Genomic DNA, 27,382 nt, shown 5'->3' on the forward strand with positions numbered 1-27,382 from the left:
AAACCATACATTCACATACAGTAGTTGAGAATGTAGGCCAAGTTAATCCATGCCTCAGTTTCTTCAACTAGAAAGTTAAATGTCTTTGCAGTTACTAAGTGAATTAATCCATGCAAAATACTTGGAACCAATAATTGTTAGCTGCTACATACTCACCCACTAAATAGTGGGATTACAGGTGGTTTTTGTTTGCTTTATATTTTTTTATGTATTCTGCATTTTCTTTGGTGAACATATTTTACTATCAGAAAATAGTTTTATCTTAATGCTCACTTCCACTTACAGAAGCTACACTCTAGCAAAGTAATAGTTAACATCAAATAAACCGTAACAGTAACTGTTAGTAAACTTTATTGTAAAAAACAAAAAACTACATCATGGCTTCATGATTTTTCTCACCCATAAGAATCTGGGTGGCAACCAGTAACTTTTTTATAAAAATATTTTATTTAGCACTATAATAGACAATATGTACATTCACATCTTGTCTCCTGAAGATTTAATGTGGAATTCACCTGAGAAACCTTTTCCCCAGGAAACCCAGTCTCTTGGTTCAGCTGACCCATAAAAAAGCCCACGTAGGTCTTCAGCTCTCTGCCAATCTGGAGAAGATTTGTTTTCTTTGATCTGCTGTCATGTGTTCACAAGCTTCTAAAATGTTTGCCAAAATCAGAGTCTGCTGAATGGTTTTTGCCTTAACCCATATTCTTCCATTCATTCCAAATACTATCTCCAGGGGGTAGAGTTTTCCCACTTCTTGTAGGATTTCGCAGTCTGGAGCTAACAGCCTGGTGAGGAAGGGAAAGAAAACAAAACTTTATTAAGTGACAGGGTGTGCCTTGACTTTACTTCAGGGGACTCCTTTTCTGGGCAGTTCTCCCCAGTCACTCAGAGCTCCACCAACATCACTGCAAAACAACAAGGCACATGAAAACATCTACTCCCCTTTTTCTTCCAAGAAGCTTTATAACTTACAGGTATACCAGAGGTCACAATGGTGGGCTATCCTCTAAAGAAACCAATCTCCCTATGCCACCAACTTCACAAAAAAACATATAAAGTTCTTCCTTCACATTGTCAGAGCACCTTAATTCTAGACTTAAGAACTGTAGCTTTTTTATTGTCTCTGGTGCTAAAAGAACACTTTAACCTTGTTTTCCTGACCATGTAAATTATTCTTAGGTATTAAATTCAATACTTGGAGGAGAGTGTTGACTCTTTCAAACCACAAAATGTTGCTTGGTTAATAACATGCTTCTTTAAATGTCCTGAACTAATTCTGCAAATCTGCAAAATAAATAGCAAAGAGAGATATGGAAGATAGCTGCGAACCTCAGCTTTAGGAGTAAAGCCCTTTAACAGGGCATAGCTTTGGGTAGGTGAAGATCTAAACCTAACAAAGAGAATCTGCCTCTGGGAACTATTAAAAGAACAGTAAAGCAGGAGCCTTTTGTAAATGTCTGCATAAGTCTGAGGGTCACATCACTCTAGCTTAATTTGGCTCCCATTATAAGAGAAATATGATTTTGTATTAATAAAATACAGATAATAAATTGCATCTGTATTCAAGTAACTTAGAAGGGGGAACGCCAGTTTTCACATTTGGTCTGAGTATATATAAGGAACAACTGGCCTACCAGCAGAGAAGTCCAGATTCCATATCAATACAGAAACTATAATGACAAATATGTCTGAATTTTATCTATTCACATTGAGAGGATGGGGCTAAATGCAAATGCAAGAGTTTACAACTGTGCTAAAATGGATACTGATTTTTAACTTTGAAGAGATAACAGCCATTGTTATAGCCAAAGATTAGTCAGCTTTCTAAGAAGGTATAATATAAAAGACAACAGGCAAGCTGGAAAGCATCAGACTTACTTTCTAATTAAGCCCAAAGTGACTTTAAAAAGCAGACCATCCTGTCCAATCACACCCATTCCATTGGCTCGTCCACAGCTGTCAATACAGACCATCTCTGGTTCCATGTCTTTATTAGCAACCACAAATTGGCCATAGATGAGATCTCCGACCTACAATGATAATTAAAAAACATCATTTCTTCTCAGCAAACTATGCTACAGGTGCTGCTATTGGCTGTTTTCAATAGGCGTCAATGCCAGTCATCTGCAATTCTGTGGTTAAATAACAGACTACACTCCAGGATTCTCACAGTCCTGCTGGAGTTGTGTCCTAAAAGAAGGCAAATTAAAGCATGTACCCTCACCCTTCCCTTCCCAGAAAATCCCCAGACTGGGAGCCTCAGCAAAGCCAGAGTGCCCACTGGGGTTACACTGTCAACTACAGTAGCCACTACTCACATGTAATTATTTAAACTTACATTTAATTAAAACGATGTACTTAAAATGCAGTTTTTCAGTTGCATTAGCCACATTTCAAATGCTCAATAGCCATGTGTGACTTAGTGGCTCCCATAATACTCAGTGTATATGTAAAACACTAGCATCACCACAGAGTTTTATTGCACAGCACTGCTTTAGGGAACTACACAAGCAACAACCCTGGCATGCAAATTGTTCAAAGCAAACAGAACACTGGCAATTCATTGACTGTTCTCCATACAATAATTACTTTAAAAGCCTCAAGAGTTAAACTTCAAAATGACAAAAACTATGGAAATGAAGAAAAACTATGGTACTTGTTTCATTAAGTACCAACAACTGCTGGTTACTCAAGGAACTAGAGAGAACATGCTCTGCCTTTTAGAAGCATTTAGTTTCAGAGGGCAGTGGGGATATATATGTAAACAAACTTCATTCACAGCTGAATCCAGTAAGTAAGAAAAATGACTGAGAATTAGGGATGTTTTTACAGAGGGGTAGTGGTGCTCAGCCTGGGTCTTGAAAGACCAGAATGTGTTCCACAGGTTGAGAAGAGGATAAAGCAGTCCAGACAGAGGGAACAGCATTACAGGAGCAGGAGATTATGAATTGAGTGGTGCTCTTAAATAGTTCGGTGTAATTCAGGCAGGGCCACATGGAGATATAATTATGGATGAGGGAAGACCTCTGGAAATATGTAGGCTTTGAAGAACTTTTTCTTTTGCAGAAAGGGGTATGAGAGGCTGTCAGCTCTTAAAAGCCTGGATGAAGGGGCAGAAGTGTACAGGTAGGATGTTACTAAGGAGGTCACTGACTTAAGTCCAGTCAAGAGACAGCCAAGGCCTGAACTTGCAAAGTGGACATAAAGGGGTGGACATGTGGCAAATCAGAGAGACTTGACACGAGGGATGAGTGAGAAAAGGCAAAGAAACCTCCAAATTTCTGGCTTGGATGGACAGGAAGAGTGTGGCCATGCTACCTGAAAAGCCCAAGTTGAAACTTGAAGTAGCAAGACTGCTTCTCTTGTCAGCTGCAAAATGGGATTGTTGGGAAACAGTGATGTAACTGAAACGGTGAGATACAAGTCCCAGGACCCACATCCAGGAAAGACGGATGAGTGATGTGGCAATTTCCACCACTGTTCCTTCCTTCCTCCCTAAGCCTCTGGCTTACTTCTTTGTCCAGTGTATATGGATGTAACAAACAACAGATACAACCTTTCAATTCAGCAGAGATGAAAACATCCCCCAACATAGCAAATGTAAACTAAGTATGTGGCTTTGGTCCCAGAGGTGGAGCATCTGAAAGAACTCTTGAAGCCTGGAGTGATTACAAAGATGCTCTAAGATCATCCAATAGCACTAGGAAAGTCAGACAGTTCCGGTAGCCTTCTGGATATATGACTGTTTAGGAAATGGATATTTGCTACTTTTGAAACCAAAGGTCCTGTTGTTACCTGCACATTAGGTCTGTTTCTTTTAGTTGCACCTTCAAATGCCAAGTAAGACAGGGAAGCTGGCTCACTCCCTCCAACATCAACTTTGAATATGTCTCCAGACTTAGCTGTCACTATGCCAATCACATGGTCTCCTTTCACCGGGACATACTACAAAAAAAAGAGAGAACAACCATAAATGACAATCATTTTTAAGACATCTTCAACAAGTCCTCAGCGGTTATGTTTATCAGTTAAATATTTAGAAAATATTTTAAAACCCATGTTTACAAATCAATACAAACCTTACAACAAACCTAATCATGTCACTCTCCCTAAAAGAAAACCAATCACATGATAAAACTCTCAGATTTCCAGCTTCTAACAGTGTTCATTTAAGTCTGTATCATCTTATTTCTTCTGAATTCTTATCAGAAACTCCCTAGCTTTTGTTTGCGAGAGTCCAGTGATACAGGGGTCCTCAACCAAGCAAGGCCATTCTGTTGTTAGTTTCTTCCTATGTGAAATTTCTTACTTATTCTAAGAGAAACTGAACTCCCTGTGACATCCACTCATTGAACTTGATTCTTTGGAACCCCGAAAGGCAAGTCTGTTGCTCCCTGACCTATGGGGTTTTGAAGACAATGACCACGTCTCACAGTCTTTATCCCCTTATGCGCCCTTATATTCCCAGGCTCGTTTCTTTACTGGTCGCCCATCTAGGGCCACGTTCCAGCTGTTCACGGCCCCTCTAAAGGAATTGTAGAAGTAAGCACAAGACTCTAGTGGCTCTTGGCTAGCCTTACCAGAGGAAGGCTCCAGGGCCCCTTCCGTGCTTCCGAAGAGTATCCTCGGCCTTCTCCCGGCCGGACAACCCCTCCGGAGTCCCAGCTTACCCGTTTCTGCTGCGAGTCCACCCAGTAAACGCCACCGCCGCTGCCACTGCCGGGTTCCTTGTGACGGAGCCGGCCGCACTTGGTGACCAGCAGTCGGTCGCCGCAGCGCCGCAAGCCTGGGCCGCACACCACGCGTCCCCGGGAGCGCGCTGCGGCGTTTAGGCGCAGCGGTCGCTCCCCTGCACCTCCTGGGCCGTCTCCGTCCTCCTGATCTGGCAGTAGCAGCTCCTCGCCCGGCAGCACCACTTGATCTAGCACCGTCCGCGCTGCCCGCGCCCTGCAGCCAGCCAGGGACTCCGCTGGAACACCCGCTGCTTCGGCCATCACGGGCGTCACTATACAGCTTCCGGCTTCCGGCTCCGCGACCAATCGCCAGCCCTCTCAAGACTTTACGTTTCCGGCAGCACAGACTTGTGGGACTTGAACCTGTTTTCCAAAGTCCGATCGCGCTGGGTCGGCGGGTTCCTTCATGATGGCTATGATTGTGTCATTAGCTGGCCGTGCATCCAGCAGTCTGTTCGCAGGTCCGCAGGAGAAACGCGTAGCTTGAGTCAGTCGCGGAGCCTCCTATCCCGGCGTCTGAGATGCACAGTGGGATATGAGACCTCGCCACCTTTCGTTTCGTGGAAACCTTGGGAACTGAGCAGGCCTTCGGGAGTTGGCTCTCTCTTCTGACTCTACCTTCAGAGGGACCACTAATCTTTTACCAGATAGAGTATTCAGTATTTTTTCTTTTCTTTTTTTTTTAGTTCTACCAGTTTATTGCTACCAACCCGTGACCCTCCACCCTCATGCACACATGCTCAGTCATGTAACCCCATGGACTGCAGCCTGCCAGGCTCCTCTGTCCATGGACTTTTCCAGGCAAGAATACTGGTCAGTATTTTCTTTTTCATAGGAAACTTTTATCTATTGACGTTGTGGAAGACCAGAGAAGAATAGAAAGAAAATGAAAAGCATTAGTTTTGCTCCCTGTTTGTCTTTCTGCCAGGCTGTCAGCTAGTTCTCCCTTTTTTTTTTCTAGCGCAGGTCCTGGCACGAAATAAATAATACCTGGTGAATGAATGAATGAAAATGAATGTTGACATTTTGGTGTGCGTTTCCTTCCCCCTCCCCCTGAAAATATTTACATATCACATGCATATTTCCGTATAACTGAGTTTCCCCTCCACGGCCTGGGAAAATCAGTAACTGCAGTTAAATCTTTGCTACTGTTTTCCTTGGAGCACGCTTTAGTTGTCCAGATGAAGAGCAGCTGAATTGCAAATCAATAGCACATGGGGTCTGCCCTTCTGACTTCCAAGGCTCTCACTTGAAATCAGTTTTCTCTGTCAACTGGTACCTTCAATTAGCATTGGTCAGATTATCCAGTAGGAGTCGGAACTCCTGGGGACTTGGGAGGGCGTGGCCCTGACCAATGGCTTTTAGCTGTCTTCTATTTCTACTGCTCAACTCTTTGAGGTATCTGCTTCCAACCTGAGTCTTTAGATTTTTAGGATTTTAGACCATCTCTAACATCTTCACAATTTTATAAGACGGTGGTGAATCAACTAAATACAATGAAGTGAAAGTGAAAGTCGCTCAGTCGTATCAGACTCTTTGGGCCCCACGGACTATACAGTCCATAGAATTCTCCAGGCCAGAATACTTGAGTGGGTAATCTTTCCCATCTCCAGCAGATCTTCCCGACCCAGGGATCGAACCCAGATCTCCTGCATTGCAGGTGAATTCTTTACCAGCTGAGCCACAAGGGAAGCCCCAAATACAATAATAGAGGCCAACTGAAATGTAACTGGTTTTGCGACAGATTATTTCAAGAGCTGTTCTTGTTTGGCTACCTTTGCAGAAGGGATGGCGTAAATAAGTTTTTCTCTCCTCCCCACTCCAACCCAGTTCCAGAGGGCCTGCATGGAGCAGGTGTTCAGTGACCAAGACTACCTCTATCGCAGCTGGCGTAAGGCCATGCTGTACGGTACTCAATGACCTCAGGTCATTGACAGAGAGAGAGAGAGGCCAGACAGAGAGGTCAGGAAATGATCCTTGGATTGTCTCTCACGCACCTTCACGTCAATAGAGGAGCCTCTGTCAGAAACGTGGCCCAAATCTGGCTGAGGAGGTCTACCAAGGGCAGTTCGGGCAGGTGTGTCCGCACGTGGGTGTTGGTCTGGTACATTGCCAAGTCCACAGTGGCAAGCATAGGTGTGGAAAAGAACAGTCACCTGAGACCGGAAGCTCAGGTTTGGAGGGCGGGTCGAAGGCCCCTGGAGGGCGGTGCCCTGCGCGACACGCCCAGAGGGCGGAGCACGCTAGACGCATCCTGGTCCGTGCGCCGCGTGCCGCCATGTCGGTTCTCTGCCGTCTCGGCGTCGTGCAGCCGGCGGTGAGTAAGCGCACGTGGCCGTGGCCGGCGCGGCTGGCAGGCCCAGGGGTGCTGAGGTCCACCCGCGTGAGAGGGTGGAAACCGAGACCGCAGCCAAGTGTGCGGAGCCCGGCTCAGAGCTGCGCACCCGGACTAAGGGGGCGCGGGTGGTGTGGGGGCTCGTTGAGAAGTTCGCTTTTAGAATGGCGCATGCGGCCTTTTTTGGGTATGAAAGTGGCCGCTGCCATTGGGGAATGAAGAGGAGGCGGGGGCCCGTGCGGTCGATGGCGCGCCCTTGGGGTCTTCCGGGCTTATTTACCAGGGTGAATTAGGCCGGCTGCTTGTTTGCCGGACTTGCGGGCCTGGAGCCTGTGCAGCAGGAGTGGTACCGCCCTCGATTGCCTTTGGGACATACCCCCGCATTCCTTAGCGTTTCCTTCGAGAAAATAACCACATTGCCCTTCGGAAAAGTTGGTCCAGACCGTGGCCTTCTGAACTCTTTCCCAGAACTTCCTGTTTAGAAATTTTTGCTACTTGAGAAGCTGGAAAAGTGCTATCTCATGGTTGCTTTTCTTTGTTGACTGGTGAAGTTGGGCGTTTTTGGCACTTTCAGTCAAGACTAGTTGAGCTTGTGCTCTGGACCAGGAATTGAGCTGGGCAGTGAGCCCGGAAACCAGCTGAATCTGGTCCCTGCCCTGGGGGAGATGACTGTCACCACACGGAAATACCAAGTGTAAACTGACTATAACAACCTGATTTGTGTGTCAGCCCCGAGAGTACAAAAGATGAAATGATTACCTCTATGTCGGAGGAAGGTGGGAGTCAGAATAGATGTACATAAAGAAGTAGAATTTGAATGAATCTTTAAATTAGTTTAGTTCACAGGTTTCTAAAAATGATGAATGAACTGCATGCTAATTTATATACAAAAATTAATAGGAAAAGAATCCATGGAAGTGTTAATATTTTTATTCAAGTGAAGAATTTAAATGAAATGCTCACAATTATCACTACACAAGTGAGAATCTGTTTGGTATAAACATTTTTAATCACAAATGATCATGGCTTGTGAAAACTAAAGAGAGCTTTAAAGGGTTTAAGAATAGCAGGTATAAGGAACAGCCATTACTCCTAGTACTTAGCTCACCTAAGCAAACTCTCTTCACTGGCCTGGCCTGATTGAGACCTTGTTGTATAGGACATTGTTATGGCTTGTTAAATGGCAGGAAGTCATTAGAAATCTGTGCCAGACTTCCCTGGTGATTCAGTGATTAAGAATCCACCTTGCAATGCAAGGGACACCTAGTTAAATCCCTGGTCCTGGAATGTCCCACATGCTGCGGAGCAACTAAGCCCATGCACCACAACTGCTGAGCCAGTGCTCTAGAGCCCCATGAGCTGCAACTACAGAGCCCACATGCCATGTGGAGCCCATACTCCACAAGAGAAGCCACCACAATCAGAAGCCTGAACTCTCCACGACTAGAGAAAGCTCACATGCAGCAATGAAGACCCACCACAGCCAATAAAGAAATAAATCTGTGCCAGTGGAACTTGCTGGAAATCAACCCTTCAGAACTTGCTGGCATTTCTAGGATGCGAGGGAAAGCTACTCCTGGGGAGGTGTTTCTTGGAAGCATCTGTTATAAAACTGCCTAATTGCATGCTAGGGGAAACTGCTGACTGCTGGGTGATTGCACCCACCAAACCAAACAGGAGCTGATGCTGCAGAAGCTGTGGTACTGCAGGAATATGCCAGAGAGCACAGTGGAACTACCAACCAAATCTCATTCCTTCTGCAGTGCTTCTGCAGGGTATTCTGCCTACAAAGGTTGTCTTCATGATAGATAGCAAAGGAAAAATGTTTTAAAGGCCCAGATCCATTTTCTCAGAGCAGGCAGTGAAGGGTGATTTTAGAGCTGAGTGGCAATACATTGATAACTGGCCTGGAGTCTCATGAGAGGTTTTAAGATGAATAAATTCATCAGTAATAGCAGTAAGATAGAGTCTGCCTGGGCCCAGATGGCTTCACTGATGAGTTCTGCCAAATATTTAAAGAATTAATAGCCATTAATACAAACTCTACCCCAAAAGTAGAAGAGGAGGAAACATAGCCTAATTCATTTTATGAAGCCAATATTACCCTAATATCAAAGTGAAAGGTATCACAAGAAAAGAAAATCATAGATCAGTATTCCTTATCAATATAAACACAAAAATACTAGCAAACTGAATACAGTAACCTACAAAAAAGGTTACATACCATGACTAAATGGTATTTATCCCAGGAATACCTGCTCTTTTAACATCTGAAATCAATCAATATAATACACCATATCAATAAAATAAAATCCACATTATCATCTCAGTACATGGATGAAAAGCATATGGAAAAGTCCAACATCCTGTTATGATAAAAAACAATAAACTGGAATTAGAAAGGAACCATTTAAACCTAATAAAGAACATTTATGGAAAAACCCACAGCTAACATCATAATTAATGGTGAAAGAATGAAAGCTTTCTTTCAAGAACAAGGGTCAAGAACAAGACCAGGAAGTCTGCTCTCTTCACTTCTATTCAACGTTGTATTCAAGATTCTATCCTGGGCAGTTTGGCAAGAAAAATTAAAGGTATCTAGATTGGAAAGAAAGAAGTAAAACTTGCAGGTGCTATAATCTGGTATATATAAAATTCTAAGGAATCTGTTTTACAATAGGAAAGAGAATTAAACATTTGGGAATAAATTTAATGAAAGAAATAACCTTAAAACCTTGGGAACTACAAAACACTGTTGAAAGAAATTAAAGATCTAAATAAATGGAAAGGTACCCTCATGTTCATGGATCAGATGAATTAGTGATAAACAGATTTAAAGCAGTCCCTGTCAAAATCTCTACTGTCTTCATTGCAAAATTTGATAAATGGATCCTCAAACTTAGATAGAAATGCAAGGGACCTAGAGAAGCACCACACCCTCCCCCCAAAAAACTGAAAAAGAATGAATTTGGAGGATTTATACTTCTGTTTTCAAGATTTACTACAAAGCTTACAGTAATTAAGATAGCCAGAGGCATAAGCATAGATGTAGATCAGCAGAATACAATTGAGAATACAGAAGTAAACCCTCACAATTGTGGTCAATTGGTTTTTGACAAGGGTGCCAAGACGATTCTTTGGGGGAAGAAAAATCTTCCAGTACTATTGTCCCAAGTAGTGTTGGAACAACTGGATATCTACAGGCAAAAGAAAGATGCTGCATCTGTCTCTACTGAAACTACCAAATTTATGCACACCCCTGGGATGCAGAAACTGGTATATTAAAGTCGTCACATGAAGGAGTTTCTATACCTGTGAAGGAGTTTTATACCAGAAAGAGCCCCATTGCCTTACTCTTGTCGGATAATTCTCTAGCTTAATTAATATTTTATGTCACATATGCCTGCAGGAACTACTTAGTTTACTTTTGCTCTAGGCTAAAAACAATATATTTGAGGAAAAACATGGTTCCCACCCTTGAAAATGTGTGTCTCACTTCTAATTTTCCTTTAAATAATGTAGGTGATGAGTTTTAAAAGTCTAAATGGTTTTCAAAGGAAGAAAACAGTGGTGGTTGCCAGGGGTAGGGGGAAGGGGAGTTAAAGAGTTTCAGTATGGGAAGATGAGAAAAGTTCCTCTAGTCCCTATCCCAAGAGGCAACCACCTCTTCTTCTGTACACTTAGGTCAGACTCCAGGCATTACTTCGTTATCGGAGTCTTAAAACAACTATGGCAAAAACAAAACTATGGCAGGGTACAGAAGTTTGCTCTTCTTCCATTCTGGCAAAACCTTTTCCAAATCTCACTCTAAAACTAAACATGATATTTTATACCCCCCATACATGCAGGATTTTAAAACTGCTATACAGACTATAAATTTCATGCACTTCAAATATACAATTAAGTTAGTTTTAGTAAATGTATTAGTAGTGCAACCATCACCAAAATCCAGGTTTAGATCACCTCTGATGCTGCTAAGTCACTTCAGTTGTGTCCGATTCTGTGTGACCCCATAGACAGCAGCCCACCAGGCTCCCCCGTCCCTGGGAGTCTCCAGGCAAGAACACTGGAGTGGGTTGCCATTTCCTTCTCTAATGCATGAAAATGAAAAGTGAAAGTGAAGTCGCTCAGTCATGTCCGACTCTCAGCGACCCCATGGACTGCAGCCTACCAGGCTCCTCCATCCATGGGATTTTCCAGGCAAGAGTACTGGAGTGGGGTGCCATTGCCTTCTCTTCAGTCACCCTAAAAAGATCCCTCATGTCCATTTGTGATCAACATCTGTCCTACCCCAGTTCCACACAGCCACTAACCCACTTTCTGTCTCTCTAGCCTTTTCTGGACACTTTACATAGATGGAATCATACAGCATGTAGTTTCTTTGTGTCTGGGTTTTTTTCACTTAGCATGATGTTATTTAGGTTCATCTGTATTTGTAGAATGTATTAGTAGTTCATTGCTTTTTATTTCTGAATAGTATTCTACTGGGTTTGTCAAAAAGATTGTTCAGGTTTTTCTGTAATATCTTATGGAAAAATCCAAATAAACTTCTTTGCCAACCCAGTATTTCATGGATACACTACATTTTGTTTATCTGTTTACAAGTTGAAGGCCATTGGGGTTGTTTTCACTTTTTGACTCTAATGAATAATACTGTTAGCATTTGCATACAAGTCTTTGTAGATGTATAAGTTCATTTCTCTAGGATAGAGTACTTATGATAGGAATTGCTGGGCTTGTGATAAACTTATGTTTAACTTTTTAAGAAACTGCCAAACTTTTCTAATGATGCTGTAGCATTTTACATTTCTCCCACCAGTATATAAAGGTCCTAGTTTCTCCACATCCTCACTAATACTTGTTATTGTCTTTTTTATTAAAGTGGGTATGAAGTACTAATTCATTGTGGTTTTATTTTTAATTTTCCAAATAAGTAATAATGTTGAGCACCTTTTCATGTACTAAATGACCATTTGTATGACTAATCTGGTGAAATGTCTATTCACATCTTTTACCCACTATTAAAATGTGTTATTTGCTTTCTTATTGAATTATAAAATATTTAAAAATATATTTTGGGTACAGATCCCTTATCAAGTATATAATTTGCAAATATTTTTTACTGGTCTGTGGATTGTCTTTTCATCTTTGTAATGGTGTCTTTTGAAGCATGTTTTAAATTTTGATGGTATCCAGTGTACCGATTTTTTCTTTTTGGATTGTGCTGTACTGGTTCAAAATCGGGAAAGGAGTATGTCAAGGCTGTATATTGTCACCCTGCTTATTTAACTTACATGCAGAGTACATCATGTGAAATGCCAGGGTGGATGAAGCACAAGCTGGAATCAAGATTGCCGGGAGAAATATCAATAACCTCAGATATGCAGAGGACACCACCCTTATGGCAGAAAGCAAAGAAGAACTAAAGAACCTCTTGATGAAAGTGAAAGAGGAGAGTGAAAAAGTTGGCTTAAAACTCAACATTCAGAAAACTAAGATCATGGCATCTGGTCCCATCACTTCATGGCAAATAGATGGGGAAACAATGGAAACAGTGAGAGACTTAATTTTCGGGGGCTCCAAAATCACTGCAGATGGTGACTGCAGCCATGAAATGAAAAGATGCTTGCTCCTTGGAAGAAAAGCTATGACCAACCTAGATAGCATATTAAAAAGCAGAGACATTACTTTACCAGCAAAGGTCTGTCTAGTCAAAGCTATGGTTTTTCCAGTAGTCATGTATGGATGTGAGAGTTGGACTGTAAAGAAAGCTGAGTGCTGAAGAATTGATGGTTTTGAACTGTGTTTTGGAAAAGACTCTTGAGAGTATTTGGACTGCAGAGAGATCAAATCAGTCCATCCTAAAGGATATCAGTCCTGAATATTCATTGTAAGGACTGATGCTGAAGCTGAAACTCCAATACTTTGGCCACCTGATGTAAAGAACCAACTCACTGGAAAAGACCCTGATGCTGGGAAAGATTGAAGGCAGGAGGAGAAGGGGACAACAGAGGATGAGATGGCTGGATGGCATCACTGATGCAATGGACATGAGTTTGAGTAGGCTCTGGGAGTTGGTGATGGACAGGGAGGCCTGGCATGCTGCTGTCCATGGGGTTGCAAAGAGTCAGACACGACTGAGTGAACTGAACTGAACTACACTGGTAGTGGAATCCTGATGCTGGGAAAGGTTGAAGGCAGAAGAATAAGGCTGTGGCAGAGGATGAAATGGTTAGCATCGTCAACTCAATGGATGTGAATTTGAGCAAAATCCAGGAGATAGCGAAGGACGGGGAGCCTGGCGTGCTGCAGTCCATGGGGTCACAAAAAGTCAAGAAACAACTTAGCGACTGACCAGCAACAACAAAATGGAACCCAGTCTCTATATTTTAGAATCATGAAGTATCTGATATTTTTACAGAATTAAAGTTTTAACCTATAGTTCACCAATAACAGCTGTCATTTTACACTCATCTAATGTCAAGTACTGTGCCTGTGTACATACCTCAGATGGTTTCATCAGTTGGCTTTTTACATTAGAAAATGTAAGCTAACGTTTTACAGACTTTTAAAAAATATGTGTTTGTCCTACAGGTTTTTAAAAAATAATTATCGTTTTAAATTTGTTTTATTATGGAAGATTCCAAACATAAAAGTTGGCAGACTACTATAGTGAACTTCCATGTAGCCAAAATAGAACCCCAGTGGCCACCAGTCCTGCCACATCTGTACTCATGGGAAAAACAATTGAGTCAACAGTTAATAATCAGGCAATTTTACTTGAAAATTTCTGATGAGCCAATCCAGAACACCCAGTATGAGTTCAAAGATTGGAAAGAATAATATCACCTTTACGTTGTTTTTATTTCAGTGTAGTATCAAGCTGGCAAACAAGCAGGGCAAAGAGTCAAGGACATAGAATCACAGAATCAAGGACATAGCTGCCCCCTCCCCACTTCCACAGAGAAGTGTGCACAGTTCAGAGGTGACTGTTCCAGGTGAAAAGTCCAGCATCTGGGGCTTAGTGCCCTGAGAAACTGGAAGATGGAGGTGGCTGTGTTTTCTGATTTTACCCGCAATCACAGGAGGTGCTTCCTTGCTGTGCTAGGTATGCTAGGTGCATAGTCCTGTGTCCTATTTCTTGCTGCATCATCAAGCAGACAGCAGGTCTTATTTTGAACTTCAACTTCCAGCTTCTCTTGAAAAAGTTGTGACAGTGCTGATCCTGAACTCATTCATGGTAGCTGAGGTCTGGTGTGCCCCAGTGGAGGAATATACAGTGGTGACATTTAAAGTTCAGAGGACAATACCTGTAAAGCTCCTGCCAATAAGCCTGGTGAAGTACTAATGGAAGTTGTTCTTTTAAAATAGTATTCTGGTTATCCAAGGTTCAGAATGAAAATTTTGAAAGTGTTTAAGGGAATAGGTCCCTTACAGTCCATGGGGTCACAAAGAGTCGAACACTACTGAGTGACTGCACATTCACATTCATTCATTCAAGGGAATAGGAGGACAAGACCTGACATTTATAGATTAGTTTGGATTTAGGGACTAAAAAAAAAAAGTAGTAGTTGTCCTTGGCAATGAGCTTGTATATACAACACAGCACGAAGATTATAAGCGTGGACATGGGAGGTAGGCTGCCTGGGGTTGAATCCTGCTCTGTGACTTGTAGGCTCTTGTGACTTATCCTTCCTGTGCCTATTTTGAGATGGCACAGAGAATGAGAAATGTTTTCTCATTTCTAAAATGAGAACAAGAACAGTGCCGACATATCTTGAAATAATATATAGATAAAGCAGCCAGAATATTAGGCATGTATTAAGCATTTTATGAGTGTTTACTTTTTGTTTATTTTTGAAATAAGCTTATGTGATAGGAGCTCTTTACTTCTGATTCCCTTGTTTTCTTTGGGTTAGAGAAGGTTCATCGATTGAGAAGACATGTTTGCTTTCTCTTTCTTGTCATTCTGATTTTTCTTGGCAATGCATAAGTCCTGTCTCAAGTATTGTAAAAGTAGGCATCGTGTTACGTGTGAACTGAAACAGAGAGGTCATTGGGTACCTCAGAGGACCTCTGCAGCCAGACCCTGGGAACTGTGTCATGAACAAGTCTCAGTTGCTCTCAGTCCTACCTCTTTTTGTCTGTCTGCATCTCCTCCTACCACCAGTGTTCTTCCTGACCCTCTATCCTGAGTCTTTTCTCCCTCTCATAGCTGCCGTTTACTCCTGATTTTTCTCTTGCTCCTTTGGTGCATAACTGACCAGCATGACCTCAGTGGCCTGGCTTTACCTCATGACTTTTCAGCTCTGGCTCTCATTGCCAGCTAGCTCACTCCTGATTTCCCAGTTCAGATCCCAAAGAGTATGAATCTATGTGGGCAGAGCTTTTTGTCCTAGTAGCCTCATGGAGCAGTGGCCAGTCTGTGGCCTGGATACTCAGATACTTGCTCCACCCTAGCTAATGGGTAGGGAAAACTAAGGTAGAAAAGCTACAGAGTTTCACAGCCTAGGCCTTCCCCTTTAGTAGGATGTATATGCTGGCACATAGGTGAGGTGTCAGATGTGAAAGGCAGGCAGGTAGGCTGCTACATACAGTAGATAGAACCCATCAGGGGTCCCCAGAGGATGTGAAGTTGCTAAGTTGCTTCCGTTGTGTCTGACTCTGTGCAACACCATGGACTGTAGCGTGCCAGGCTCCTCTGTCTATGGGATTCTCCAGGCAAGAATACTGGAGTGGGTTGCCATTTTCTTTTCCAGGGAATCTTCCTGACCTAGGGATCAGACCTTAAGTCTCCTGTATTGGCAGGTGGGTTCTGTGAAGGGAGCTGTCCAGATCTTTTCTGTGGGTCTCATACTGAATATATAGGCAAATGTCAATTGATAGATCCATAATGTACCCAATATACTTTAATCACACCTTTATTTTAAACCTGTAACACTTTATTTAATACACAATATTTACTAAGTGCAAGGCTCTGTTTTAAGAGCTTTGTGTGTATTAACTCATTAAATCCTCATAACAGCTCTATGAGTTGGTATTATTATAATTCATACTTTATAGATGAAGAAATGGAGGGACAGAGAAGTAGTGTGCCTCTGGTTACATAGCACATAAGTAGCAGAGTCAAGATTTGGACCCAGGCAGTTAGGCTTCAGACAGCCCTATATTATACTATCTTTCACAGTTGGATTACTGACCAGACTGAGTTTTCTAGGAAAGCATAATCTTGTTTTCTTGCACCCATTTTAGAACCTTGTATGGTAAAATGCATGAAGAGGCTGCCCATTAACAGAAGAGCTAAATAGACATTTCTCCAAAGAAGACATACAGATGGTCAATAGGCATATGAGAAGATGCTCAAAATCTCTAATTATTAGAGAAATGCAAATCAAAACTCTAGTGAGGTACCATCTCACACCAGTCAGATTGGCCATCATTAAAAAGTCTACAAATAGCAAATGCTAGAGAGGATGAGGAGAAAAGGGAACCCTCCTACACTGTTGGTGGGAATGTAAGTTGGGGCAGTCACTGTGGAAAATAGTATGGAGATCCTTAGAAAACTAAATATAGAATTACCATATGTTTGAGCAATCCCACTCCTGGGATTATCTGGGATATCCAGATAAAAGTGTAATTCAAAAAAATACATGCATCCTTATGTTTATAGTAGCACTCTTCACAGTAGCCAAGATGTGGGAATGTCCATTGAGAGGTGAATGGATAAAGAAGATGTACATATATACAATGGAATACTACTCAGTTGTTATAAAGAATAATGCCATTGGCAGCAACTAGAGATTATCATTCTAAGTGAAGAAAGTCAGAAAGAGAAGACAAATACCGTATGATATCACTTATATGGGAATCTAAAATATGACACAAATGAACCCATCTAGAAACAGAATCATGGACATGAGAACAGACTGGTGGGTGCCATGGGGAAGGGGGTTGAGGGAGGGATGCAGTGGGAAGCTGCAGTTAGTAGATGCAAACTTTTATATATAGAAAGGATAAACAACAAGGTCCTACTGTATAGTACAGGGAACTATATTCAGTATGTTATCATATACCATAATGGAAAAGAATATTAAAAAGTGTGTACATATATATATATATGTATGTATACATGTATGTGTGTATTACTGAATCACTTTGCTGTTCAGCTGTAATTATCCCAACATTGTAAATCAACTATAATTTTTTTAATGTAAAAAAAATAAAGAGGTTGCCCTTTTAGGTTTATGTTGCTTTTTCTCAGTTTTCATTTAGAATAAATGTAAAGTTTTTAGTTTTCTATATTTTTTAGTTAGATTCTTTTTTAAGAGACAGGATTGTAAAGTGAGAATAATGAAGACTTTGGAGTCAGATAGACCTGAATTTTATCTCTGTGTGACGTAATCCATCTGATCCTTAGATTTCATATCTGTAAAGTACAGGATTGCTGGGAGTTTGGGGGAGTGTATGCAGAAAACCTGACACATACTAGGTGCTCATTATATGACAGTTATTGTCATTGCTATTGGCAGCAGATGATATATATAAATCCTGGCCATCATTTGGTAGCCTTAAAAGGCTTCAGAAAGTCTTCATGGTGTTGAAGAACCCCAGGAGGTTTTATTGTTATTAGGTGGTATCTGAGCTGGGCTTTAAGGCAAGCATTGTAGATATGTTATTTGGACTATCATGCCCTCAATATCCTCTTCTCATGTCAGACATTATCAATGGATTACAGCATTATTTCTTGTTGAGCTCAGAATCCATTTCATGATTGCTCAAGAATTGGTTGTAGTTAATGGGAATTGACCCCGGAGGTACCATTTTTTCTTTAAGTCCAGATATACAAACAAGCTATCCAAGCCATTCCTTTAGTAGCCCATTCCAATCTTGTCTTTGTTTCCTTTCAGTCTCTTCTTCGCCTTGTGACCAATAAATTTTGGAAGAAGTTGCCTCTGGTGACCCTGAACTTGCGCCTTTATGAGTCTCAGCAGCAGGAAGAGAAGTCCAAACCCATCAGCCGTTACCCCATTCCCTACAAAAAGGACCTGCCTTTTGACATTTTAGAGCTCATGGAGGAGATAGAAAAGAAGGTGAGACACTTGCCTCATGCAGAGAGCCACAGCCAGTGCAGACCTTTGTTTGCTGGAGTGTAATCCCTGGAACTGGTTGCCGAGGTCTGCCCAAGTTCCCACTGTGCACGAGCCCTTCCTTTGGGGTTCCCAGTCAGAAGAACATGCACTTTTTCCTCTTGTCTTAGGCACACCATTTTAAGTTCTGGAACTCTGTCACTCAGTTCTCTGCCCACTGTGACCTGTAGCTCCCTTTAGCGCCATAATATCGTGTGGAGATAGAACCATGAGATACGTGCCAGATACTTCAGTAAATGTGAGAGGTACCTTGATCCTTCCTGCAATTATGTATTGAAAAATTAGAAAAATAAGCAAAAATTTCAAAAATAAAAATTCCACCAAAGTCAGTCACTTGTAGCACTTCTTCCCTATTTTTTTAAAATAAATATACATGTAACTCTTTTAATGAGATCATGTTAACATGAACACTTTACTGGGTTAAAACATCATGTTTAATGGCTGCATGATATAGCACTGTATAATAGAGATGTTTTATTTATTTCAGCAATCTCCCAATCTTGGATATTTGTGACTTGTAACATGTTTATACAGATATCTTTTTGAACATCCCAGAATTATTTCTTGAGGATACTTTTTATTATTTAAAATTTGTTATTTATTTGCTTTTGGCTGTGCTGGGTTTTGTGTTGCTGCATGTGGACTTTCTCTAGTTGGGGTGAGCAGGAGCTAAGTATGCAGCCTTCTCATTGCAGTGGCTTCTCTTGTTGTGGAACAGGGGCTCTAGGTGTGCAGGCTTCAGTAGTTGTACACAGGCTTAGTTGCCCTGAGGCCTGTGGGATCTTTTATGACCAGGGATCGAACCTGTGTCCCCTGCATTGGCAGACAGATTCTTAACCACTGGACCACCAGGGAAGTCCAAGGGTACTCTTTAAAGTTGATGGTTTATATTGTCAAATTATAAAACCCTTGTCTGAATGCAGACATTTACTCTAAACTTTGTTTTTGAAACTTGGTGCTGAAACTTTGTGGATTTTTTTTCCAGACAGAATCTTGTATGTAAATCCATTTATAAGTATATAGAAACCCAGCTGCTCTGGCGGGAAAGGTTTGGAGCCCCCAGCCTCTCTCTCAGTACCTGTCTGTACCTCCTCACATCATCACCTGTTCCCTAGCTCCTGCCTCAGCAGACATAAATGGTTCTTTTACCATGTCTTCTAGATCAGTAATGAACTTTAGCTTCTATTATCAGTTAGAGTGCTTTCAGCTATAGATAACAGAAAATCCAATTCAGTTGATATAACAGCAAGGACAATTCAGTGTCTTGTATTAACAGTAGGTCCAGACACAGGGTGATTTCTGGATTGTTAATCCAGTTGCTCAGTGATATCAAGGATCAAGTTCTTTGCCTCTTTTAGCTCTGACTTCCTTGATATGAGAACTGTGTGCTCAGACTTGTGACCTCCTGGTTCCTGGGTATAACAGCAGCAAACATTACGTCCTTGCATAGCTCCTAGAATGGATGTGGAGGTCACACCCTTTTCTCATATTCCTTTTGGGGAGAGAAGTCTCCCAGCTGATTTCCCTTCATTTCTCATTTGGCATAATGGTGTCACATGCCCATTCCTAGGCCAATCACTGACAAGTAGAATAGAATCACTATAATTGGTTTAGATCAATCAGGATTCACCCAGTGAGGTTGGGGAAGGGTTTAACCTTCCCTGGAGCCCATGGCAATCTGATATCTGAACAATGTCCAGTATCCACTGTCAAGGGAAGAGGAAAGAAATGGCTACTGGGAAGCAGTCAATAGTTTTCTGCCATAGCACCCCATTGGAAAACATACTGAGGGACTTCCCTGGTGGTCCAGTGGCTAAGACTGTACTCCCAACGCACAGGGCCTGGGTTCCATCCCTGGTCAGGGAACTAGAGCCCACATGCTACAACTAAGAGTTCACGTGCCACAACTAAAGATCCTGTGTGCTGCAACTAAGCCATTGAGCCACAGCCAAGATCAGAGATTTCATGTGCCACAAAGACCCAGAGCAACCAAATAAATAAGTAAATAAATATCTTTTTTTAAAAAAGAAAAGAAAACCCAATGTCAAAATCGCAAACATGCCTCTTAGATTTGGTTTGGCTTGTGCAAGTCAGTCAACCTCTCTGGGCCTTAGTTTCCTTATCTGTAAACTGGGATAATGATCCTTGCCTTACCTACCTTAGAGAGTTGTAGAGAAGAAAAAATGAGATTGGATGTATGAAAGAACTTTACAGAACTTTACTAATATCAAGGCTTGTTACTGATTTAATTCTTAGAAATAAATGAGCACCATCAGCCCCTCTGTGAAAAGGGAGGTAATAAGTATAGCCTAAATTCTAAGAAATATCATTTAGTTTACATACAACTCTCTAAATTTTATAAAATGCCTTACTAAAAAGAAATTACATATGCCTTTAGAAGTAACCCTTATAATCCCCTAAAACGTGAAAGGATGTGTGGGTTGTGCTTTGACACAAGGCTGTGGCCTTCTTAAGACTGCATCTGGCATTCAGCAGACAGTATGGGAACTACCAGTTACTATTTGCCAATCCTGTTCTTAGTTGTCATTTTACATTTCCCTGTTTCTCTCCTTCCCTGCAGACAGGATTTTTACCAAATGTATTTAAAGTGTTGTCTCACCGGCCATTGGAATTCAGAGCCTTCTTTGCTTATTACAATGTGATCTGTAACAAGAAAACAGGTAAGTGGGGGGCACGGGGGAAGTGCTAAGTCATTTTTAGATAAGATCCAGGTGCCTGCTTGCTAGAGTTCATTCCCACATAGTCCCAGATTACTCTGGAGCTAGGGAGAAGCTCAGAAGGACTGGAGCTGGCAGAGACATTGTCTGGATTCTGACACTGAGGTCTGAATGTTACTAGATGGTTATAGGTATAGAACGGAAATAAGTTAGATAATAACTCTGGCTCGACTTTCTTTGTGCTCAAAGGCCCTCTCTGGCTCCCTACAACACCCTGGATAAAGTTCAAGGACTTTAGACCAGTAATCATGGATTTCTTGCTTAGGATTCAGGTTAGGCTGCTGTTGCTCAGACCAAAGACACATTGATTTAAACAAGGTATTTTTCTCTCTGTCTCTCCTGTAGTCTCACATGAGCTTCTGAGGGGCAGTGTAGTGTTGTTTGCTATCTGGAATTGCCCTTGCTTACATGCTTATGTGGATTTACCACTACTACCTGCAGAAAAAGAAAGAAGGGTATGTGTAGACACATATCCCTTCCTTTATGGTCATGACATGGAAGCCACACCCATCAGTTCCATTTACCTCCCATTGGCTAGACTTGCCTCACATCTAGCTGCAAGGGAGGCTCTCTGGCCATGTGCCCAGATAAAACTAAGGGATTTTATTATTAAAGGAAGAGTGAGCAGCAGAGATGGGAGGCAGCCTGTCACCATGACTCTCTATGGCTTGACACCAGCCTGCCTCCCAGCCTCATTTCCTTCAGCCTCTCTTCATGTTCTGTCCATTCAAGTCAAAGTGAACTGTGAATTATGCTTTACTCTCCAAAGCACTCCAGTCTCATGATATCTCTCCTTTTTAACTTGGATCACACTTTACTCTGCCTCTGGGCTGCCTTGTCTCCTATCCATGCTTTGTGAATCTGAACTTTCCATCAAAGTCCATCTCATCTGCCTTCACTTATGAGGGACTCTTTCTCCTCTGACCTCCCACAGCCTCCCTCATTTGTCCTTTTCCAGTGGCATGCAGAGTGCTGTCTGCTGTATCTTCCACAACTGCCTCAGCCTCTCCATCCTAGAGGGAAGAGATAGGTCCTGTGTTCAGATCTGATTCTGCCATAAATCATGATGTGAGCTTCAACAGAGTACTTAAATGTCTCAGTGCTTTGGTTTTCTAACTAGTAAAATGGTATTAATACCTCCTCTACAGAGCTGTTGTGAAGATTATCTAAAGTTCCCAGATGGTACCAGGTACCAAAGTGGACTCTCCCCTTCTCTGCCTTTCTCTACCTAGAGGTAGCATGGCCCCTGAGGTTGGAAAATGTCTTTTTTTTTTTTTTTTAACCTCCTTTTCAAAAAGTGTCTAGTACCTGATGGGCCTCAGAAAATACTTTTTTTTTTTTTTAAGAAAATACTTCTTGAATTAGTAATTCATTCACGTATTTTCTGAGCAACTATTATCTGTTAGGCATTCCTCTGGGTATACAGTGGTGAACGAATCAGAAAAATGCATAGATTTTCAAGTATATTCCAGAGAGGAGAAAACAGTGAACAACTTAAAAGAACAAGTTGACTTCAGAAAGTGTTAAGTATTGTGAAGAAAATAAAAAAGGTTAGCTCATAGCACAGGACTGGGAATGAATAAGTGAGCAGATAGGTGGGCAACTTGCTAAAATATGGCTGAGCCTGTTTAGGTTCCTCTGAGCTGCTCTCCAGGCTTACGGCAGCTCTTCTGTCTTCTCCCTCCCCAGGCCAGCTCAGCAGAGCTGACAAGGAACTCATCATTTTGGTGACCAGCCTGGCCAACAGGTGCTCATATAGCGTGGTTGTCCACAGTGCCCTGTACAGGGTCTTTTCGAAGAACCCAGTGCTCTCTGACCAGGTGAGTGCCCACCTCCCCATGACAGTTTCCCATTCCTGTGCCCACCTGCTTCTGTGTGCACGTGATGTTTGGGACGAAGGGATAGCTAAGCTCTAGCCTTGTGCCAGACCTGACATTCTCTTAAATGCACACAACTCCCTAAGTTGAACCTTATTATAACCCTTTTACCTTTGAGGTTCAGACCTGGAATTAATGTGGGGTGCACAACTAGAATGGCAGAGTCCACTTTCAAAGTTTACACTCTCTCTGCTACATTGTATAGTATGCATTTTCCAGTATGAATTTAGTCTATGCGTGCATGTCCAGTTGCTTCAGTCATGTCTGACTTTTTGTGACTCTGTGGACTGTAGCCCAGCACGCTCCTCAGTCCACGGAATTCTCCAGGCAAGACTACTGGAATGGGATGCCATGCCCTCCTCCAGGGGATCTTCGCGACCAGGGATTGAACCTGCATCTCCTGCATTACAGGCAGATTATTTACTGTCTGAGCCACCAGGGAAGCCCTTGTGAGTTTAGTCTATCCACTAGTTATTCCTAATGGGCTCTAAACAGTTTTTTTTTTAATTAATTTATTTTAATTGGAGGCTAATTACTTTACAGTATTGTAGTGGTTTTTGCCATACATTGACATGAATCAGCCATGGGTGTACATGTGTTCCCCATCCTGAACCCCCCCTCCCATCTCCCTCTCCATCCCATCCTTCAAGATCATCCTGGTACACTGGCCCTGAACACCCTGTCTCATGCATTGAACCTGGACTGGTGATTTAAGATTTCTTTTACTTCGTACAGCTGGCCCCAAGCTTGGGCTTGTCAGTGTCCCATTCTGGAACTGCCCCTACTTGCTCTTTCCCACCAAGACTGGTTGTAAAATGGGTCTCAACCCCCCAGCCAGCAGCTTACTCTTGTTTCATCCAGAGTCAGGCTGTTTGAATGTCAGAGGTCGTGCTAATTCTTCCCAGAGAAATGAACCGAGGATAAAGACACAGTAAACATGGGTTTGTCACCAAGCTTACAAAACCCTGCTCATCCCTACAGTGAAATTCCTGATCTTCTGAGCCAGATGTTTCTTCAGAAACAGATGTTTCTGTTCTATGCATTTATTCCTGAGGGAGAGTCATCAGTCTTTTCTAATCCTCCAACCTTCCTTCCTGACCCCACCTGAGTGGAGACCTTGAAAATTGTTCCAAGGGCCTCTGTTGCCAGCCAAAAGCTAAACAAGACAGGTATATCATCACCTTTGCCCTTCTCAGAGCCACCTGCTTATTCACCAGAACTGTGCTCATCCAGGACCAGTCTCAAACATAGTCTCCCTAATGATCATAGGATGTACTATCACACCATTTGCTCAACTGTTCTTCCGATTTTTAGGTAGTTTGTGTGTGTATGTGTGTGTGTGTGTTAGTCACTCAGTTGTGTCCGACTCTTTGTGATCCCATGGGCTGTAGCTCACCAGACTCCTCTGTTCATGGAATTTTCCAGGCAAGAAAACTGGAGTGGGCTGCCATTCTCTTCTCCTGACCCAGGGATTGAAACTCAGGTCTCCTGCATTGCAGGCAGATTCTTTACTGTCTGAGCCACCAGGGAAACCCCAGGTCATTAATGGTTTCCAGTATTTTGCTTTAGTAAGGGTAATGATTATCAGTATAGTCACTGGAATCAAATATACTTGGATTCATATCCCAGCTCTGCCACTCTAGCTGTGTGACCTTGGGAAAGTGTGTGAACTCTTTGAGCTTCAGTTTCTTTGCCAGTAAAATTGGGAGTGACTAATAAAAAACATTACTTCCTAGGATTTTTATAAGAATTAAATGAGATAATGAATATGAAGCATTGAGCACATTCTTAGCACATAGTCATTGCTTAAGTATCAGCTATTAATTTTGCAAATTAATAGCTGATACTTAAGTGGGGATAAAGGGATAATTATCTGAGCTTCACTTTTCTCATACAAAAAGGTTGATATTTGCAGGCCCTTATGTATTAGGAGTCTCTGAATCTTGGTTCCGAGGTTTTTGATGCTATGGGTGTTTAGGGGAGAAAAAAGTACTTGCAGTTGGAGTGAGCAAAGATTTCCTGGCAGAGCTAGAGTTCCAGGTTTGCATTATATTGAACTTGACCAAGATACTTCCTGTCTGTAAAGTTTATTTTGGCCTCACTTCACCTCTTTACTTTGACTTAGGTTTTTTTCATTAATGCTTCTTTTGTTAGGCCATGTGTTTTATTGGCTATGTTGTGATGGACAGAGATTCTGCCTCTGTGTGTTTTCTTACAGGTCTGTATCAACTGGAGAAAGTCTGACCTCCCTGCCCGGGAAAAGGCAATGCTGGAATTTGCACTTGCTATTTCCCAAGCTGATGACATAACAGATGACCATTTCAAAAAGCTCGAGGTGCATGGCTTCAACCAGGAAGATGCCTGGGATATAGCTGCAATTTCAGCTTTTTATGCCATGTCCAACCGCCTTGCTCATTTTGTCAATCTTGTTCCCAACAAAGAATTCTATTTGATGGGCAGAACCAATGATGTCAAAGACATCAGGAGTGAACCTGCTGCTCCTGAAATATAAAAGCCTGAACAGAAAGGCCAGTGTTTACATTTCTAGCACATTTCATTATAAGACACCAGTTGGGAAATAATTTTTAAAAAAATGTTTAGTCAACGGATAGGGAAGAAAGTAAACAAATTTGTTCTCTGCCTCCTTAATGAGATTGATGCTAAAAGGACATGTGATGGATATCACATGTGCTTTTGCTTGCTTTTTTTTTTTTTTTTTTTACTTTTGTTGTGATTGGAAAGGCACATCGGGATTAGAAAAGAGTATTGGGGCAAAGGATTTCAGAAGATGCTTCAGGCATTTCTATTGAATTGATATCTGTGAATTTCAGCAGTTGAAGTTGAACATATTTTAGTTTTTTAAAAAATAGCATTGCATAGAAATTAGTCTATAGACTGCAGTTTGAAATAGATTTCTTGTTAACACAGTGGTATTTAAGGGCTCTGAAAGGCAGGTAAATAGAAGCATGCATAGAGTTGTTCTGTCTTTAATGCCTTCTCTGGTAACCTCTAGTGATTTTTATTTTTTTGACTGAGAGGTTTTAAAATAATGGTGAAACATTTTAAGTAGAAGTGTAAGAAAAAAACCCCAAACCTAATATTGCTAAATGGTTACCACAACCACTACTTTAGATTTGTGGGTATCTTAACTTTTCAGAAATCATTTTCGCTATCTAACTTTTACACGTACATGCAAACCTACAAAATGCTTTTGTTTCCATTGGATTTCTTTAGATTCTCGAAGTTGCCAGTGAACAGTTCTTAATCAGTTTGGGAGCAATAGTGAGTTAATTTTGAATTGCCTGAACTGTGAAACCTGATTATCTTGAGACAGCACAACTCTTGTTGCAGAGCTCTGTTGGAATTATATCTTAAATACTTTGTAATATGTAACCTTTTAACATTGAGTTTTGAGGGAAGGAGGCAGACAAAGGAAAGAAAGTTGAGTTTTATTTTACTTACTGAGAAAGTTAATAATGTTGGTGAATATCATGGTCAAAGTTTTGTAGACCAAAGAAATTTTAGCCATTGGCCATAACTTGGAATCAAGCAGAGGACCTTTAATAAATATTTGTTGCAGTCAGAAGTTGTGGGTCACTAAGGGACATTATTTGTTAATCATAAAACAGACCTCTAACCCTTACACAAGGAATATCTCCAGAAGAATGCCTCCCTTGATCTTCTCTGAACACCAGACACTTGCTTCTTGCCCATGTTTCAGTCAGCTTATTGAGTAACTACTAACTTTGCTGGTGGGAGGACCTGCTGAATGTTCAGCCCTGTCTAAATATCATTCCTTTCCTCCTGGCATCTTTCAGACTATCCTAAACCATCACCAAATCACAGCTTTCTGTAACTCAGTTCTTGCTCAAGGCCTGGAAAGTGAAAGTCTCTCAGTCGTGTCTGACTCTTGGTGACCCCATGGACTATACAATCCATGGAATTCTCCAGGTCACAATACTGGAGTGGGTAGCCTTTTCCTTCTCCAGGGGAATCTTCCCAACCCAGGGATCGAACCCAGGTCTCCTGCATTGCAGACAGATTCTTTACCAGCTGAGCCACCAGGGAAGCTCCAAGGCCCGGAAGGGTTGTCATTTCTTACACCTACCTCTTCTTATACCTCAAGGTTCCCTTCCTTGAAGACTTTCCTTCTCTCCTCAAGAAACACCCCAGTTCCAGATAAGCTTTTTCTGCAAATGAATTCTATGTATTTAGCTTCAGCAGCACTAACAGCATCTGTTATGCCCTCTATGCCCTGCTTGGCAGATGTAAGCAGGATTGACCCTGGGCTCTGTCGCTTGTAAGGTTGAATTAAGATTTCGGCTCCTCTCAGTGACTCCTGGCTGGGTATATGCTCCTTGCAGAGAGGAAGGCTTTGGTAAAGGCTTGACCTAGTAGGTAAAGTTGCTGGTAACTGGGCAGAGCTCCAGGGCAGCAGTAAGCCCCAGGCGCTGTGCCATCCAGGGCTTTTCAGTGCAGAAGTTAAACCTGAGTCCCTAGATTCCCAGGCCGAGTAGGCAGTACACCATGCTGCTTACTGTGTGAGCAG

The 27,382-nt window shown here is 41.9% G+C and overlaps 2 protein-coding genes across 3 annotated transcripts; one reads left to right on the forward strand and one right to left on the reverse strand.

Moving 5' to 3' along the window:
* Positions 1-334: 334 nt before the first annotated feature.
* On the reverse strand, positions 335-5,727 carry EXOSC3 (exosome component 3). Of its 2 annotated transcripts, none has more exons than XM_061425705.1 (4): positions 4,674-5,727; positions 3,799-3,948; positions 1,882-2,033; positions 335-788 (listed from the first exon to the last, which is right to left on the reverse strand). In XM_061425705.1, the coding sequence occupies exons 1-4, from the start codon at positions 4,995-4,997 to the stop codon at positions 587-589; spliced, it is 828 nt and encodes a 275-aa protein (XP_061281689.1). In that variant the 5' UTR covers positions 4,998-5,727; the 3' UTR covers positions 335-586. The 2 variants fall into 2 exon arrangements, with proteins under 2 accessions (XP_061281689.1, XP_061281688.1); XM_061425704.1 differs by having other exon boundaries at positions 4,584-5,727.
* Positions 5,728-6,692: 965 nt separating this feature from the next.
* Positions 6,693-26,419, forward strand: LOC133252785 (uncharacterized). The gene is made up of 5 exons (XM_061425715.1): positions 6,693-7,053; positions 17,979-18,161; positions 20,800-20,899; positions 22,646-22,776; positions 25,052-26,419. The coding sequence occupies exons 1-5, from the start codon at positions 7,015-7,017 to the stop codon at positions 25,343-25,345; spliced, it is 747 nt and encodes a 248-aa protein (XP_061281699.1). The 5' UTR covers positions 6,693-7,014; the 3' UTR covers positions 25,346-26,419.
* The last annotated feature ends 963 nt before the right edge of the window (positions 26,420-27,382 follow it).

Source organism: Bos javanicus, chromosome 8, assembly GCF_032452875.1.
Source record: "Bos javanicus breed banteng chromosome 8, ARS-OSU_banteng_1.0, whole genome shotgun sequence".
In the NCBI taxonomy this organism is placed as follows: domain Eukaryota; kingdom Metazoa; phylum Chordata; class Mammalia; order Artiodactyla; family Bovidae; genus Bos; species Bos javanicus.